This window comes from Orbicella faveolata, unplaced genomic scaffold, assembly GCF_042242905.1.
Source record: "Orbicella faveolata isolate gen_17 unplaced genomic scaffold, um_ofav_v1 contig_14, whole genome shotgun sequence".
NCBI classification, from domain to species: Eukaryota; Metazoa; Cnidaria; class Anthozoa; order Scleractinia; family Merulinidae; genus Orbicella; species Orbicella faveolata.
In genome coordinates this window covers 8,816,277-8,835,292 of record NW_028301541.1, presented here as the reverse complement: position 1 = coordinate 8,835,292, position 19,016 = coordinate 8,816,277, and the positions used below count along the sequence as shown (strand labels likewise).

Below are 19,016 nucleotides of genomic sequence, written 5' to 3'. Positions count from 1 at the left end.
AGGTAGAGGGTCAAACAAATACTGGCAAATTTTGGTGTCCCCACTTGACGCTGGCTCGCCGGCGAGGCTTTGGGAGCTACTGAAGCTTTGGCCCGCTTCTCGAGGCACAAAATTCGCAATTAAACATTGGCGGAATATTAATGGACGAACTCTATACGCTTTCCCAATTTTTCTGGCAAGCAGCAGCATTTTCACGTCACTAATGGAAAGTTGGATATTGTTTTCGAAGGGAAACAATTGTTTTATACATATTAATTAACCTAAAGAAGGTCTGTTTTCCACAAACCCTCTTTACATATTTTATCCATATAAGCATACCGTCAGGAGCCATAATCGGGGACGGAGACCGTAAGTCTTGGGATCCGCGCGCACCTATGATATGGGACAATTTTTCTATTTTTGGAACAAATTGCGCCATCCTGACGTCATATATCCGCGCGAATCCACGCACATGTAGGGCTCTCGTGTGGATGTTGTCACGTTGCGTGATTAAATTGTGAGAGTTGAGAGATTATCTTGCGTATTTTTCACAGCGATGGCAGGGAATAAAGCAGGGAATACGAACAGGGCGCTTATATGTAGTTTTATGCTCTGAGCTAACGGAAAAGGTGGGTTTTTCAGGGTCGAAAACAAGACTTCAATCTCGCTCTGGGAATGAATAATAAGATCTGCCCGCGCTAGTTGTAATGGAAAAGCTGTTAATCTTCAATGTATGTGAAATTTGAAGTGGAGTAATGTACAGCTCATGTAAAAGAAGCATCGGAACACAACTTGGTCAGCGATATATATAAGCTTAAAGCGGAACATACCTAAATTCGACACTGTCTCACTTCACTCAAACTGGAGCAGCTTACGACGGAAATACTTAAGCAAAATTCCAGCAAACGTAAACGCGTTGAGTTGTGGGCCAAAAATATGAAAAGTTTCCCGAATTTCCGACGCCATTTCCCCCGCGCGACGTCCGCAAAAATCCTCGCAGAATGTACGCGCGTGTGCAGCAGGCGATGGCGCAATTTGTTCTAAAAATAGAATTATTGTCCCATATCATGGGGACAACCCCTATACTTGAAATGGCGCGCGCTTACGGTCTCCGTCCCCGATTATGGCTACTGATACCACTGAATATATAAGCAAGAGAGCCTCTCAAAAGGCAAGGGGAGACTTGTTTACTTAACAGTGAAATGCGCCTCCCCCTCCCCACCCCCCCCACCCCAAAAAGAAAACTTCATCCTTCATCAAGTATAAATTAATCAACCCAGCGACATCCTCGCGTACCTTCACTATTACGGTACGCCGTTCTTTCCACCATTGTAGCTCACATTAATAATAATAATAATAATAATAATAATAATAATAACAATAATAGATTTATAAAGCGCTAAAATTACAAAATATCCTAAAGCGCTTTATAATGTAAGATTAAGGTTACAGTAAAAATATACCAAAAATGTGTCTAAAAATAAAACAATTTTAAAAACATATTAAAAAAAACTATGGCACACTATACGCTAATATGCTAATAGGAATATTAGCTATAATAAGTACGGCATGCTATACGCATGCGCAAAGCTATAAACATTATTACCTGAGCCGATTACCTAAGCCCGCAAGTGGCCCCGCAAGTACGCATTGAAAGCTGCGAAATACGTTTTTCTGCTCTGAAGAATTTAACAGGAAATCCGATAGGAAATCGATCAATTTCAGTTTTTGGAGGACAAAAACCTTGTATCAGAATAATTCTAAGTATATATTACAGTCCTTTTTGCATTTCCTAAGATATCGTCGCCTGAAATAACACCAAGAACAATTTCCCATAGAAACTCGAGAGAATAAATTTCAAAGTTCAGAAAAATTATGAAAACATCAATTTCACTTCACGAGTAATTTCAAGTGTCTCATATGAACTGCCAAAGTTGTTTTCGACATTATTTTGGTGTTGTTAGACATGATTTCTTGTGAGAAGATATTTAAAACAGTCGCACAGAAGTTTGCAAAACAATGTAAATAATCTCAGTACAAAGCTTTCTTCAACTTGTTCCTCGAACTTTCTGGTGAATTCCTTCTTAAAGTGTCACTATGATGAAATATGCATCTTTCCTATCTAAACCATTGAAAAACATAAACAAGTAGTCTGTACGGAAGGAAAAATGCTGTTTGCTATTTTCAAATATCTCTTTTCGTTCCAGAGATATTCAAGTTTTTAAGGGAGCTAAGACTAATCGTGGAAATAGCAATAATTAATGGAGGAAATGAAACACACAGAGTGCTAGGGAGGAAGTGGTATGAGCTGCTATGATACGAGGAAGGCAGGAGAGGCGTAGGAAGGAAAAAGAGACGGAGTAGTGGCGAAAAAAAGGAAATAGTAAGGGGTTGAGTTAGTGGAATGATTACAGGGGAAGAAAACAAGGAGTGCGGGAAAAGGGAAGAAAAATGGCGGGATAAGTAGAGAAATGGGTAGAAAAGGGTCAATGGGGAAGGAACTTAAACATGGGGATAAACGAAAGAAAGTAATGAAAAAGATCCTGTTAAAAGATGTTGGGCGCAAAACGAAAAGAAGGGGTTTTGCAATAGGGAGTGTTCATTTTCTCTTTTTTTTGGAACTGAAATAAAAGTAAACACACTACCGGGCAACATACGATAGCAACTCTTTTAACTACTCTATTCTAAGTCTTTGTCAAAAAATTTTGGCCGAAAATGGCGCGGATTTTGGCCCTGTTCGCACTAAGACGAAAATTTGAGTTTAGCGTTTGCAAAAAAACTGAAAATTTTGTAATCACCAATTTTTTGTTTTCGTAATCCTGTTCGCACATGAAGATGCGAATTTTTTTTGGTGACGGATGTCAGTTAGTAATTTGATCAGTTTACCATCAAGATGTCGTGACATGTCTTAAAGGGGAAGGTTTCATACTTGGCGTTTTTTCTCTTTGTTCCCTTTTTCGTGTTTTCTGTGCTTCCAGCAGCTGCAGCAGTCGTCTGATCTTCAGTGGATGTCACGGATGCGGATGCTGTGTTCAGCGGATGTGGATGCAATGTGAATCCGCTCGAGTTTGCTGCGATGGAAACTGTAAGAAGTACTGCTGTTGGGTAGCGATTTGGGAATCGTAATAACTTTGGTTACCTTGATCTTGATCTTAGTAGCATTGCGAGCCATAATAATTGAAGTACCATGGATCGATGTTGCTTCTGTGCGGATCCATCTAGCTCAATTAAAATGGCGGGAAGTCATACGGTCACGTTCGCTTCGTAATCCATATGTTGCGAATTAAATTTGATGACCCAATGACGGATGGATGTCAAGGAACAAACGCCTTTCTCGCCTGACAAAATTTTTACAGCCTCCAAAGCTAGTCGACGGAATCTTTGAAGTTTCGTTGCGCTTCCAAAAATTTTGGTGGGTTCCAAAAATCGTTCGCACTAGGAATGGCTGCGTGTTGACAGATTTTTTGGCAAATCAAACAAAATTTCGCGTAGTGCGAACAGGCCCTTTATCAAACGAAGTTAGCTGTATGAGACAAAGGACGCTACAAGGTGGCGCGAAGATATGAATATTATCGGTTCGAGTGGTAAAATATTTTACACACAAGCGCAACGAGTAAGTCAAATATTGTTTTCGAGAAAATAAAATTCATATCTTCAAACTGTAATGTTCTTTTTCAGTGAACAAGGTGACTGTTTGCACAGAAAAACCGGGGAAAAGCGGGAAATGACGTCATCAATATCCTGAAAATATCGAAATATGCCATTGGGACCCCGGATGTAGTTTCGTATGAATTTTACAAGTGGCCTATTTTCCGAAAAACACTCATGTTTATATAATAAATATTATAGAAACACCAATGAAATAGCAGGTGAGCTTTCGACCGAAAACTGGTGATATCTTCACACGTGAAAAAGATCACCGTTGCTATGGTTACATAATAACTGGTGCGTTTCGCAGCGAAACTGAAATGGCTTGGGAATACGTTGATGTTTATATAATAAAAGGAACATTACATGGCCACTTGAAGATACGAAATTTCTCTTCTCGAGTCGAAAGATATTTCATTCGTTCCCTGCGCTCACTCGTGGTTCGTGAAATATGCTTCAACACTCAAAGGGAAAGTTCGTATCTCCTCGCGGCCATGTAAAATCTTCTATTTAAAGAGATTATCAGGCATTAATTATCTTACCATCACGGGCTTTTGTTTTCAAGGCAACTACAGCTTGGTAATTCTTTTGGAGTTTAACCAAAGAAAATCTTTATCCTGCTGATCTTAATTAGCATAAATTTTGACGTGTCATTTTTCTATTTTCTTCTAAGTTTTAGTTTCGATTGAGAAGATATACCTTGTTGTTTTATAGCGTACGGCTAAGAATCGTATCAAGTTTTATGTTATCATTAACATTATTCCGAGCAAAGCAAAGCACCCGAGCTTTCCCAGTTCCTTTCATCCAGTAACCGCACTGCTATAGTCGTTTTCTCAAGCTCTCTAAGGCTAGAATAACATGATTCCTTCTTCCTCTTAAAAGTGAAATCTTCGTATAGGTGATCATACGGTTTTGAGTTCAATTTGAAATTAATCTGCACGAGTGAGTTTTTCAAAAAGTTAAAATTGCACGAGCCGCTTCGGCAAATGCAATTCCAACTTTTTGAAAAACTCACAAGTGCAAATTAATCTCAAATTGAACGAGGAAAACAGTATTATTGCTTATTAATAATATAAAAATGAAAAATTTCGTGTGGAGGAAGTGCCGAAAGATCTTTTTTGAAGACATACATTTTTTTTTTATTTGAGAAAACTCTTTTCAAATTTTCCACACAAAATTTTCGTCATCATTTTACGTGATATCATTGGCTTCGAAAACTTCCTGTTGTCTTTCAGCCAATCATAATCCAGAATTACGATTTGGAATTTGCACTGGTGTTACACTTTTTGCATTGGCGTTACACTTGAACTGCACTGCTTGCAGCCAATCAGAATCGAGTAATTTTTTCACGTATATTTATTATTATTAAAAAAAGTTAACTCAAATGTGTAACAATGGCTCAGAAGTTGTTTGTAGTGCCACAAGAGCTGGTCTGCATGTGCTATTTATCTTTCCTTGCTATTTGGAATCAGAGTGATAGAGATTCACATTGTTTTTTCATTTCACCGTGATTACGGATCGCAGTATTAATTAGCCAATCAGTAAATGAGGTGGGAATTAATCATATCAGCGATCAAGTGATATATAAACTGAAGGTTATAATTATAAATACCGCCTAGAGAAGGGGTTTGCCCAAAGAGAATACATCCTCGTTTCCCCGTGTTGAGTTAAAAAGCAATTTAAATTTCGTTTTCGATGATTTAGTTATAAACAAGAATGGAAGGATTCCCCCAAATGAACTTACGTCATTACCTATTCGTATGACTTTACTCGCTGTCTACTTTAGAATTGATCACATTTATTTTAAGATGGTGGGGAACAGATAAACATCGAGTTTTTGGCCATTTGCGACCATTTTTTCCCTTGCAATAATCCAATTTTTAAGTCTCTAATCGATGGGTAACTCACACTCACACAAGACACGTGCTGCAGGGGCGATACGATGTGTGTTTTTGCCATCAGCCGTTTTTACTAAGCCTCCCGTCCCTAATAAATGTCCCCTCCCCCCTCTTTACTAACTGCCCTCCTTGAGCTAGATCGAATCATTGCGATATGCTAGGTAGGTCTAATGTGGACACTTCAATTCTTCCCTAAGGAATTTTCGGGCAGTTTAGTCTAACATGAGTATAAAAATCAGACGTTTTTGGTTTAGAATAGAATTGCAAAATCAAGTTGATCATGGTCTAGTATAGGGTAAGGGTTTTCATCGTCACAGCGGCACCCCTCCCGCCACCCAAAGATTTACACAGCACCCGCCCCCGGGACTTCTCGAATTCGAACAAGATTACCTCCATAACTCTTATCCGTGTCATAGTGTCATCAGTGTCCTTGATTTTATCATCTTTCCGTGAAAGAAAAATTATATAGGGCAGAAAAATATTCCGGCGAAATTTTTTGAATGTTTTCATACGTTTTCTGGAAGCTATAGCTCATGTAATTAGCCTCGTTTAGCTGCCTTAGATTACATATCTTTTCTTTGACTGAGACCAACATTTAAAAGAAAATAGGTTGTGAAGGTCACATGCCGGTTTGGTCGGTGACGTACGTTGGGTTAGAGATCAGTCACGTGTGTAAGCGATCACAGATCATTCAGTTAGCTACCAAGAAAGGAAGAAGGGCGATCGGAGATAATTTTTCCAACTTTGGATGTTTGACTTGAAATGTGCCAAAAAAAAAGGGAAAAAACCGGAACGAAAAAAAAAAGCAATACCAGGAGTGGGGTTCGAACCCACGCGGACAATACGTCCATTGGAACTTAAGTCCAACGCCTTACCCACTCGGCCATCCTGGTGTTAATACAAATAAGTTAGTTCATTGTTTGGTATTATCCAAATTCAGGCAGATTGTAGCTATGAAGAACAATCGATCAAAATGGCCGGAGTAATTTCTCAGTCCTACAATAAAGACATGCGCACCAACTTAGTCCATGAAGCTACTAATCTACTCCCTGATGGAATTGAATCTATTAATTATTCCTTGAAATCAATCATACCTAATGTCTGATTAATTTGTAAAATTAAGCTGTTTGGCCTCATTAGCTCTATTTAAAAATTATGTTGTTTTCACCTATATTACTTCTAATTAATTTCACCCTATTCAGATGGGCGGGGCGGTCAGGGGAGAGGTAGTCAAATAAATTTGGTATGACATGTCATATTACTCGGAACTTTACGTTGCCGTGGCTTTCGTGCTTTCGTGTGATCATTCTTTCATTTTTATGACTCTCAGCCATTATATTATTAACTTTGATTTAGTTTTAATCGTTGTCTGACGAAGAAATCCAAATCCAAGATGGCGGGTCTAAGAGATCAAAATGGCGTCTGTTTCACAAACGTGACACAATTAACACTTGATCTGACGTCATCTCATGTTGTTTACTTCAAGAGAAACATTTTTGAGTATCCTCGAAGTTCGGTTATAAATAATCTTAAAGTTACGAAAGGGAGGATGGATATAAGGTCGTATCTACGGAAATCCGTTCCGGTCCGGAAATCCCCGGCTAATACCAGCTATCCACCCTGCCTGGCCGAACAAAATAAACTAAAACGGAGATTGAGTTCACGGCATAAAGAACATGGTTTTGTTGGTTTCCTCTTACAATTGCGCGCTTGGGTAGCCAGCTACATTGCAGGGGAACTTAAACGCAGTTTTCTGGCCTTTTCCGTGCTTCGACGCTAGCCCGCGAAATTAAGTGGTTGCGTGTCCTCGCCGTATCCAGGTATGCAAGATAGAGGAACTTACACGGCGGCCCAAGATATAAATCTTACTTTCCAGTGGTAAAAACAATATTTTATGAGCGAGCGCAGCAAGTGAGTAAAATATTGTTTTTAACACGAGAAAATCAAATTCATATCTTCAAGCCACCATGTAATTTTCATTTTACTATAAAGACAAACTGACTGTTTGCGCAAACACGGTGAAAACGCGGGAAATGACGTCTTCAATATTCTTACTGGTGAGTATATGGAGAATACGCCACTCAGGTCGCGGATGTGGTTTTGGATAACTTTTACGAGTGCTGTATTTTCCAGTAAAACACTCGTGTTTATGTAATAAAAAGGAATATGCAGCTTTACTTCCCCTCAACCTACAGCTCCTACTAAAATGAAACAAAAAGAAGTAATTTTAACTGAAGGGAAAGGAAATTAAAATTGGAGGACCGTCAGCAGTCAGTGTAAGTAGTAACCTATATCAACTTGAATTTGAAAATAAAAGTAAATGAGTCGCCCTGTAGCGTTTTCAGAAAATTGATGTGTTGAGAGTTAACCCTTCTGCTCGGCATAATGATCTTGCTCCCATAAAGAAAGGATTAACGCTCGAAACTTCAACTTTGCAACGCAGCTAAAGCAGTTATTAATATACTTCTATTAGCTTCAAGTTTTCAATTAACTAAGTGCTCCAGGTACTGTCGACGACGCATGTTTTTTTTTCCAGTCGCCTAACATGCCTGGTTTGGGGGAGGGCGGGGGGGCGGGGGGGGGGGGGAGGGGGGAGGTGAAAGAGCAACTCCCTTATAAAAAGGCCGGGGGTGCTCATCATACCTTTGAGGGGATTCGAAAGTGGTTTTGGTACCTCTCGGGGTGTTCAGCCTCAAAAGCTCCACAGTGGGAACTTGTGCAGTGCCATTTTATACGCTATATTAAGCCGATAAAAAGATGACAGAAGATGACGTGTTGTTTTAGAATTAGTATCTCTTGGGGGTGAAAATTGTTTTACGCCACGCCCACAAAGCTGGATCTTGGTATCTTTTAGGGGCTATTTTCAAAATTTCCGACGATCACCCCCGTCCTTTCTATATGGGAGTTCACCCCCCCCCCCCACCCCTGAGGCTAATGTAGCTGAGAAGAAGCCTGCAGAAACGGAGTCCAGCTGAGATTTATGTTGCTTCCAGTTTTAATTTATTCCTCTAGATTGAAAATGTAAAAATTAACAAGAGGCCCGTCAACTTTACCTAAGGAGGACATGCTTAAAGGATGAAAAAAAGTTCTTCTTGTTTGGCTACAGTACAATGTTCACGATAAATGTGATAAATGTCATGCGAACAATTTCTGATGTCACTGTATTTTAAACTCTCATTTACCTTACAAACATTTAACCAACAGGTCAGCGTTTTTGTTTCACTATTTACAAAGCCAACTGTACACTTTACTAGTAAACAGGAACTTAAATCCTTAAATTTAGACTTCCATTGGCCTTTGTGTTCGACAAAAATTCAGTCTACTTTTTATACACTTTTCACTATCTACTCTAATCAATCGATTCACAACGGATTGGCAAAATTTCAAATCGTGAAGCTCTTTTGTCTTCTAAACAAGGTCTGATTTATGAAAATACTAACAAAACTAAGATATTCAGAAATATAATAACGTCAAATAAGGAAATGCACGTTATTTCTGACGCTAATTTACTGTACTTTAAAATCCTGCTTTCTTCAAGTTACCTTAACAATTGCTACAAAGTGTTACGCTCAATGTTTTTTCATCAGGTACATTATTTACAAATTGAACAACGAATTTCGCTGGTAAAACACTACATGTATCAGTTAAGCCTTAGTTACACTGCTTATTTTTCCTCGCAGCGAAGATCCAAACGATTGAAATCATCATCTTTCATTCCTATACTAAAAGTTACCTTTCGTACTAAGCTTGTTCAATTCTTGAGGTTTAAGCAGTTATTTGAGTCTAACACGCACCTGCAGGTAGACTGCCGTAGAATAACTTGTAACCAACTGTTCTACAAAAACCATTGTATACTTAACTTGCGAGAGACGCAACGGTTCATCCTAAAAAAGGTGAATATATATGAAATAAAACTCAAACGTTTTGTTGCGCATATCTCTCCCGATGCGTCCTTTTAGAAAGAAAAATATCAAAAGTTAAATGTCAGTTTAATTTATATACAGGTTGGCACTAGCAGTAAAACTGTCCGTTGAGGTCATGGCATATTTTTCTTCTCATGCAATCACTCGCTGCCGTCCTGGTCATTCTTGCCAACACCTGACAGAGTAAATAAAGAAACAACAACAAAAAATAGTATCCATCTAAATTTATTTCCTTAAATTAAAAAAAAAAAAAAAAAATCGGGGCTGCGCGCGCTCTGATCAACTCAGTATTATATTTTATGCTCAAAACAAGACAACCGTGTTTTACTATCTGGCCGAAGTAAATAATCTGAAGCCTTGAATTATATCGTCATAAAACATTACGGTATGTTAAAACACTCACGAAATATGTGAGGCACTCGCTTGTTGCTCTTACTTTCCTAGATATCTCGTTCTCTAAAATTTCCCTCCGAATTCGTTATAACATGATAAATGGCTGTCGCCTGTTGATTGCGTTGTATTACACTGTAGGTAATTTCATGGTTTACACTCTCATGATGGACAGAGCTAGTTATCAGTCATAAAAGACAAACAATACGTGAGCCGCACAAGATCAAACGACAAACACTTAAAAAAAAATAGATATAGAAACCTAAACACACTTTCGAAAATACATACAGCTTGATCGATGACATCTCAGGAAAACTGTAAGTAAATGCCAAAAGCCGTTTATTAAAAATTAGAAAGCACTTATGCATGTTTTCATTGAATCTTACCTTTCTCTCCAAAATCCAATGTCACGTCATCTCCAATCAATATAAAAGGTGCCCACCGGTTCACATCATAGCCCTTACTTCTCATCCACTTCATGGCCTCGTGTAGAGATTCACCAGCACTTTCCCCAGCGACAAGGTGATCGTAGAAATGAGTCATTAAGTGCTCTGTTGCTTTGTCATCCAGGGCCCACAGTGATACCAGCACTGAGCGTGCGCCAGATCCTAAGAATGCTCGGGCAATTCCAACAGCTCCCTCGGCCTTTGTCTGCCCACGAGCACTGTGGCAACAGCTAAGGACTACCAGTTTAGCTCGCAGTCGAATCTTTGAAATGTCAGACATTGTCAATAAGTAGAGCCCTTCTTGAGGTATTCCGTTAGGAACACGAAAAGATGGTGCAAGGGCAATTGCTCCTCTTTCAGCATCACCGTGTGCGCCGATATGAATCAAAGCCACTGAATTCATCGCTTCAAGTACTGCCTGCTTTGTTGCTTGCTGTCCTAACAAAGGCTCAACTCCTAACTTTTTTGCTACCATCCTCGCTTCGTTTTCTGCATATTGCAGTCGAGAAATGTTTGTGAGTTTTCCATTGAAATGCACCTCACCAACATCAGGATTTCCCACTACCAATGCACCCGTCTGACAGTGGTAGTCCGCTGGACTTTCATTAATGAGCTTGAGAGTTGTTAGAGAGGGAGCAATACGGATCCTGAAAGTCTCAGATAGGTACTTTCCGCTTTCATCAGTTAAGGCGGCAAATGGAATTTGGTATAAAGCGCGATCAGGAACAATGATGATTTCAGGGCCCTCAAGGAAGCGCGCCACAGGAGCGATGATTAGTTTGTAACAGATAGGAAGGTTCATTTTAGGTCCTTGGTCAGCTCTACGTTCCTCTCCGATTCGCCAACCTTCATGGCTGTCTTCTTTCCATGTTTTCGATTCTGGTAGAAAACCGTGTAAGCATTGGTCTTCGCAAATCTCCTCTGGTAAAATGCCAACACGTCTGAAATCAAAAAATTTTTCCAAATGCTGACTTGATCCTTCCCGAACTAACAGGTCATTTCCTTTTATCACCTGGAAATGTGTGGTTTCGCTTGCTTTAAGAATCCACAAATGTATTTTGTCAGAATAATATGAGACGTACAGACAAGTGCGGTTAAACACTTTTCCCACCATGCCTTCAAGATCAGACCATGCTCCAGAGTCAGCTGGCATTTGATTGTCCAAAGAGTACTGAGCTGACATTAAATCTGCCAAAGCCCTGGCCTTCGAAAGCTCTGAAACATACAGAGCTTCAGTAGGATTCCCGGTTTCGCAGAGTAAGTTACTGAGCTTTCTGTAGCAAAAAATATTGTGATCCGAGATAGAAATCTTAAGTTGATCGTTGTCGCGGAGGGAGTTGCGCATTTCCTCGCATTTTTCAATACCAGAACGTAAATACGAGATTGCTTCCTGAATCTTTCCTTGTCTCTCTCTAAGCTTTGCCATTTTGTTGAGAGACCCCAACAGTGTCTTAACATCTCCAGTCTTCTCACTTAATGCAAGTGCCTTCTTGATATATTCTTCCGCACTATCAAAGTCAGACTTCGCGAAAAGAAAACCTCCAAGCTTCAGATAACTATGTGCTTCTAGTTCCCTGTTTCCAATTTTTTGGCTTATAGCCAGCGCCTTTTCAAAATATTCTTTTGCTTTTATTAAGTTACCTACAGCTTGCTCCACAGCTCCTTGGTTGACGCAAACGCTGGCCACTCCTCTTCTGTCTTCAATGTCTTCAAAGATGACAAGTGCTTCCTGGTTATATTCGTTAGCCTTGTGGTACTTTCCAAGAGAGTAAAAGTTAGCTCCCAGGTCCAGAAGAGAGTAAGCTACAGTACTCATGCGGCCAATATTTCTGCCCATAGCCAACGATTTTTCAAAGTACTCTAAGGCCTTGCCATGTTCGCCAACTGAATCATACACCACTCCAAGGTTTCCGTAAGAGGAAGCTTCTCCACTTCTGTCTCCAATTTCTTTCTTGATCACAAGTGCTTTCTCGTGAAGTTCTCTAGCCTTCTCATATTCGCCAACTGATATATATATCCCTCCAAGGTTTACGTAAGAGGAAGCTTCTCCACTTCTGTCTCCAATTTCTTTCTGGATCACAAGTGCTTTCTCGTGAAGTTCTCTAGCCTTCTCATATTCGCCAACTGATCCATACACCACTCCAAGGTTTCTGTAAGAGGAAGCTTCTCCACTTCTGTCTCCAATTTCTTTCTGGATCACAAGTGCTTTCTCGTGAAGTTCTCTAGCCTTCTCATATTCGCCAACTGATATATATATCCCTCCAAGGTTTACGTAAGAGGAAGCTTCTCCACTTCTGTCTCCAATTTCTTTCTGGATCACAAGTGCTTTCTCGTGAAGTTCTCTAGCCTTCTCATATTCGCCAACTGATCCATACACCACTCCAAGGTTTCTGTAAGAGGAAGCTTCTCCACTTCTGTCTCCAATTTCTTTCTGGATCACAAGTGCTTTCTCGTGAAGTTCTCTAGCCTTCTCATATTCGCCAACTGATATATATATCCCTCCAAGGTTTACGTAAGAGGAAGCTTCTCCACTTCTGTCTCCAATTTCTTTCTGGATCACAAGTGCTTTCTCGTGAAGTTCTCTAGCCTTCTCATATTCGCCAACTGATCCATACACCACTCCAAGGTTTCTGTAAGAGGAAGCTTCTCCACTTCTGTCTCCAATTTCTTTCTGGATCACAAGTGCTTTCTCGTGAAGTTCTCTAGCCTTCTCATATTCGCCAACTGATATATATATCCCTCCAAGGTTTACGTAAGAGGAAGCTTCTCCACTTCTGTCTCCAATTTCTTTCTGGATCACAAGTGCTTTCTCGTGAAGTTCTCTAGCCTTCTCATATTCGCCAACTGATATATATATCCCTCCAAGGTTTACGTAAGAGGAAGTTTCTCCACTTCTGTCTCCAATTTCTTTCTGGATCACAAGTGCTTTCTCGTGAAGTTCTCTAGCCTTCTCATATTCGCCAACTGATCGATACACCACTCCAAGGTTTCCGTAAGAGGAAGCTTCTCCACTTCTGTCTCCAATTTCTTTCTGGATCACAAGTGCTTTCTCGTGAAGTTCTCTAGCCTTCTCATATTCGCCAACTGATATATATATCCCTCCAAGGTTTACGTAAGAGGAAGCTTCTCCACTTCTGTCTCCAATTTCTTTCTGGATCACAAGTGCTTTCTCGAAATGTTCTCTAGCCTTGTCATATTCGCCAACTGATTGATACACCACTCCAAGGTTTCCGTAAGAGGAAGCTTCTCCACTTCTGTGTTCAATTTCTTTACTGATAAGGAGAGCTTTTTCAGAGAGATTTTTTGCTTGTGCGTATTTACTTTCACGGAAATGCACTGCTGCTAGTTTTAAGCTCATCTTAACTACGCTTTCTGCGTATTTTATTGCGTTTGTGGTATCGCTGATAAGACTACATGCTTTCCACATTGTAAAATATATCTTTACGTAGAATGATTTGGTGAGTTTCTCGTCTTTTACACCTGCTCTTTCTTTCAGAATGAACAAGCATTCCTTGCATAATTCGATTACTTTTAGGAATCGATTAGTGTTGAGAAGGTAGCCTGTAACAATGAGGCCGATCGAGATGACTTGTACAACTTCGTCTACGGTGTACATGTCACTGAAGAACTTCTGTTAGAACAAAACAGAGAGTAAAAGTGGACAAAAATTTGCAACCATGTCGGTTTATCCATTTGCTAACTGCTGTTGTTATGATTTTAATATAAACATTTATTAGTATACTATTGCAGTCTGACTCAGGAAATCGTAGCGCAATTAGAAGATTGCAGCGAGGAGAGTTATACATTTATTTTACATGGAAAGACAGTGAGCTCACGAATGTCTATATATGTTTGCAATGATTGCTTGCTTGACCTGCTGAGATTAAAATAAAGGATTTTTGAAAACGAGAGATTTTTTATGAATATCTATTCTGTTATTTGCTTTTCAAAATCTGGAAGCACTTATATACTTAAAAAATTCTTGCCTCAGTTAGTACACAGCAGGATGTAAGCTCGAATTAATTCATCGCACAAATTTGGTTACATAGTTTAGATCAAGTTTCGGTTTAAACTCCGTTTAACGTTTAATAGTAATTTCTGAGAAGAGAAATTTATCCGGAAATGCAAATTATTATTGATTTTACATTGCTCTTATTAGAACACGAGTTTATCATTTCGACTGGAACTTCTAACGCACATTACAATTATTTGGCAATTTAAATAAGTGAAAAAGATTAAAAATGGAATGACATCTCAACAATACGTCTATCATCCAGGCATGTGTATCATTAAACAGTAAAGAATCTCTTTTCAGATTTCCTCTGCCTTCAGCAAGACAAAGTTTTAGAGCAAAGTAAAATAGGACTACCATAATATTACCGTTCAAAATTGTTGGCGTGGAAATATGATTAGCGTCTCTAATAACTATTTCCTTACTTTTATATCATTAAGGTAATCTTTGTCTGAAAAACAACTAATAACAATATTAAAATATAAATATATACAAAAGCAAACAATTGTCAAATACTTGTGAAATGTTCGTGGCTAGTCTGACGCGGCGTTTCGTCTCGGCCAAGAGACTCTTCAGAGACCTTTAGAATTCAAAGGCAAACTCGTTGAGCATCACGCCCAAAGTCCCGTTCGCAAATTCTTGATGTTGACAGTCTGGCCCTCTATCGCAGAAGGATTCCCAACCGTACGTTCACGAGTTAAATTTATACAAAAGCAAACAATTGTCAAATACTTGTGAAATGTTCGTGGCTAGTCTGACGCGGCGTTTCGTCTCGGCCAAGAGACTCTTCAGAGACCTTTAGAATTCAAAGGCAAACTCGTTGAGCATCACGCCCAAAGTCCCGTTCGCAAATTCTTGATGTTGACAGTCTGGCCCTCTATCGCAGAAGGTCTCTGAAGAGTCTCTTGGCCGAGACGAAACGCCGCGTCAGACTAGCCACGAACATTTCACAAGTATTTGACAATTGTTTGCTTTTGTATAAATTTAACTCGTGAACGTACGGTTGGGAATCCTTCTGCGATAGAGGGCCAGACTGTCAACATCAAGAATTTGCGAACGGGACTTTGGGCGTGATGCTCAACGAGTTTGCCTTTGAATTCTAAAGGTCTCTGAAGAGTCTCTTGGCCGAGACGAAACGCCGCGTCAGACTAGCCACGAACATTTCACAAGTATTTGACAATTGTTTGCTTTTGTATAAATTTAACTCGTGAACGTACGGTTGGGAATCCTTCTGCGATAGAGGGCCAGACTGTCAACATCAAGAATTTGCGAACGGGACTTTGGGCGTGATGCTCAACGAGTTTGCCTTTGAATTCTAAAGGTCTCTGAAGAGTCTCTTGGCCGAGACGAAACGCCGCGTCAGACTAGCCACGAACATTTCACAAGTATTTGACAATTGTTTGCTTTTGTATAAATTTAACTCGTGAACGTACGGTTGGGAATCCTTCTGCGATAGAGGGCCAGACTGTCAACATCAAGAATTTGCGAACGGGACTTTGGGCGTGATGCTCAACGAGTTTGCCTTTGAATTCTAAAGGTCTCTGAAGAGTCTCTTGGCCGAGACGAAACGCCGCGTCAGACTAGCCACGAACATTTCACAAGTATTTGACAATTGTTTGCTTTTGTATAAATTTAACTCGTGAACGTACGGTTGGGAATCCTTCTGCGATAGAGGGCCAGACTGTCAACATCAAGAATTTGCGAACGGGACTTTGGGCGTGATGCTCAACGAGTTTGCCTTTGAATTCTAAAGGTCTCTGAAGAGTCTCTTGGCCGAGACGAAACGCCGCGTCAGACTAGCCACGAACATTTCACAAGTATTTGACAATTGTTTGCTTTTGTATAAATTTAACTCGTGAACGTACGGTTGGGAATCCTTCTGCGATAGAGGGCCAGACTGTCAACATCAAGAATTTGCGAACGGGACTTTGGGCGTGATGCTCAACGAGTTTGCCTTTGAATTCTAAAGGTCTCTGAAGAGTCTCTTGGCCGAGACGAAACGCCGCGTCAGACTAGCCACGAACATTTCACAAGTATTTGACAATTGTTTGCTTTTGTATAAATTTAACTCGTGAACGTACGGTTGGGAATCCTTCTGCGATAGAGGGCCAGACTGTCAACATCAAGAATTTGCGAACGGGACTTTGGGCGTGATGCTCAACGAGTTTGCCTTTGAATTCTAAAGGTCTCTGAAGAGTCTCTTGGCCGAGACGAAACGCCGCGTCAGACTAGCCACGAACATTTCACAAGTATTTAAAATATAAATAACTTAGTAAACTCACCACTCCCCTTTCTCTTGGTTTAAAGAACACAAAAGCGACAGTCTTTCTTTACTTTGCTAGCCTATAAGATAAGAGAAAAATTAAACTAACACCAGGTCTGATTCAAGACTTTTATTCCAATTTAATAAGTCCATGTTTTTGCCTCTAACTCCATGCTGATATAAAAGTACAACAGGGATGACAGAGATACATGACCGAAACATACAGAAATAAAGAAAGAAAGTAATTAAATAAATCAATCAATCAATCAATCAATCAATAAATAACTTTATTTAAGTGCCAAATGTATTTAGCACTATTGTGCTAATTGAGGACACAGTAAATGAATAAACAAACATTACAAATGGAACGCAAACGTTTTAGAATACCAACTTGTGGGAGGCTGACAAGTTGGCTAGTGATACAACGTGGTTGAGAAGTTGAACTCGGAACTACCGAGAACAAAACCAGAAAGTGGTAGGGTGGAGGATTATTTTGAACCAGCACCTCAAGATTTCCAACCCAGCGCACTAAACCACTCGACTACCCTGCCCTCTCCTACAGACAAAGGTTAACTCCTCAAGAACTTCAAAGTCACGGACAAACATAGAAAACATACATTCCTTCAAATTTACGGACAAATATAAACAAACGTAATTGGACTGATTTGCCAAAGATAAGTTCACAAAACTGAAAGTCACAGATGTACAGGAACCCGCAAAACTGATTTTTTTTTCTCAGAGATAAATTTAGACGCAAAGCGTCCAATAAACGCAGAAAACTGGAGCTTAGAGAAGAAGAAGCACAAAACTGCAGGTCAAACATGAATATAAACGCATGTAGCTGCCAATCAGAGGGTGACAGTCGTGCAAAACTGATAGTCACAAAGAAAATGAACACAAAAAAAGAAACCCACAGAGGAAGATCAGCGTGCACGAAACTGAAAGTCAATAAGGATTATCTTCTAAGGCATGATTTTCTGCAACTGAAATTACAAGGATTTCAACATCCAAATTCCTACAATATAAATTTAAACGTATTATTTATAATCCTCTGAGCATAGCTTCAACTTACTATTTTAATTGTTGCTTGAGATGTTCGAATCAGACAATCAACGCGGCGCTTCCCCTAAGAACAATGTGTGTTTAATATTAATAAATATACAAACGAATATATGAAAGATCTTATATTTGAACTGCGGAGAAAGACATCTACATTCTTCATCATCTACGGGCATATTACGAACTCACAGCGGAGTGACCAGCACCCAGCTGGCTTGATAGGTCAGGAGCACTGCACAGGCATCGCAGAGGTCATGGGTTCTGTTTTTCTTGTTTCAGGCTTTAATTTCACAACTGCTTAAGTTGTGTGTATAACTGCGATGATCAATCACGTCTTCATTAACAAATATATATGAAAAAAATTATGCACAGTAAAGAGGAGGGCATGCATTGAATAGACAATATCTTAATATATAGATTTAGGCCAGCCTAAAAGCGTAGCTCCTGGCCGGGTTGTTCAAAGCCCGATTAAGCTAACCCAGAAAAAGGTAGAATTTTGATATGAGTTTTGTAACTTTGCGGTGAGGTTTCTGTATATTGTTTAGCCTTCTGTTTTGAGTTTTAATAATCACCATATACACAAAACAAAATAGCAAAACACATTTGTATGGAAGAAAAAGTTATAATTCGATTAACTTTTAATCCTGGGTTAGCGTAAACCGGCTTCCGAGCAATCCTGCCCTGTTTCCAACAAGCTAACCCAATATGCGCCCGCGACCCAATCGATAACCAGCGCTTGGTCAGCGGTCAACTTCAAGAAAACACGTGACCTCTAGGAGCTGTAAACCTGAGCCCGCGATATGGTCACGTGATAATGGTCAGCGGATACCTTGTAATGACAGGTGTCAATTGATCATAACATGGATGTCCAATATCAAGGAAGTACAAGGTAAACCAAGGCTGCATGTCTCTGTCAACCTATTATTTGGAGTATGGCCGCCATGTTGGGCAACTCCGCCGTCGCCGTCGTCGTCGTCGTGCGTACGCGCCCACAAGCAATACCGCTAGCCATGATAACCATGAGAAAATTAACTCGTGGGTTTCCTTTTCTTTCCCATATGAGTATGGGGCTCCGCTTGGCGGCCCTTCGGGCCGCCGGAGCTCCGCTATAACTACTAGGTTAAGTGCACTGTTCTTACCGTTAGTAGATGAGTCAAAATCAGAATGAAATCCAATTCAGTCTTGATCAGCAAAATCGATGTTCCTTTGAAAAGGACAATAAATTATCAGTGTCATTTAAGTCTTTTCAATGCACAGTAACAACATCAAATATCTTAGAGGCAATCAATCTTTGACTTTTTTCCTCCACTGTGGCTAGCTACGTAAAACAAACAAAAGCTTTATGTTCTCAGTTTTGCAAGATTACAACACAATCAGTGTACACAAGTATTTTGTAGG

General features: G+C 39.8%; 1 protein-coding gene and 1 non-coding gene across 2 annotated transcripts; both read right to left on the bottom strand.

Moving 5' to 3' along the window:
• Positions 1-6,334: 6,334 nt before the first annotated feature.
• Trnal-uaa (transfer RNA leucine (anticodon UAA)) lies at positions 6,335-6,418 on the bottom strand. Its single transcript has one exon. It is a non-coding gene; the product is annotated as a tRNA-Leu (tRNA).
• Positions 6,419-8,672: 2,254 nt separating this feature from the next.
• LOC149113821 (uncharacterized) lies at positions 8,673-14,659 on the bottom strand. Its single transcript, XM_089287477.1, has 2 exons — positions 10,225-14,659; positions 8,673-9,623 (listed from the first exon to the last, which is right to left on the bottom strand). The coding sequence occupies exons 1-2, from the start codon at positions 13,898-13,900 to the stop codon at positions 9,589-9,591; spliced, it is 3,711 nt and encodes a 1,236-aa protein (XP_089143603.1). The 5' UTR covers positions 13,901-14,659; the 3' UTR covers positions 8,673-9,588.
• Positions 14,660-19,016: the final 4,357 nt, after the last annotated feature.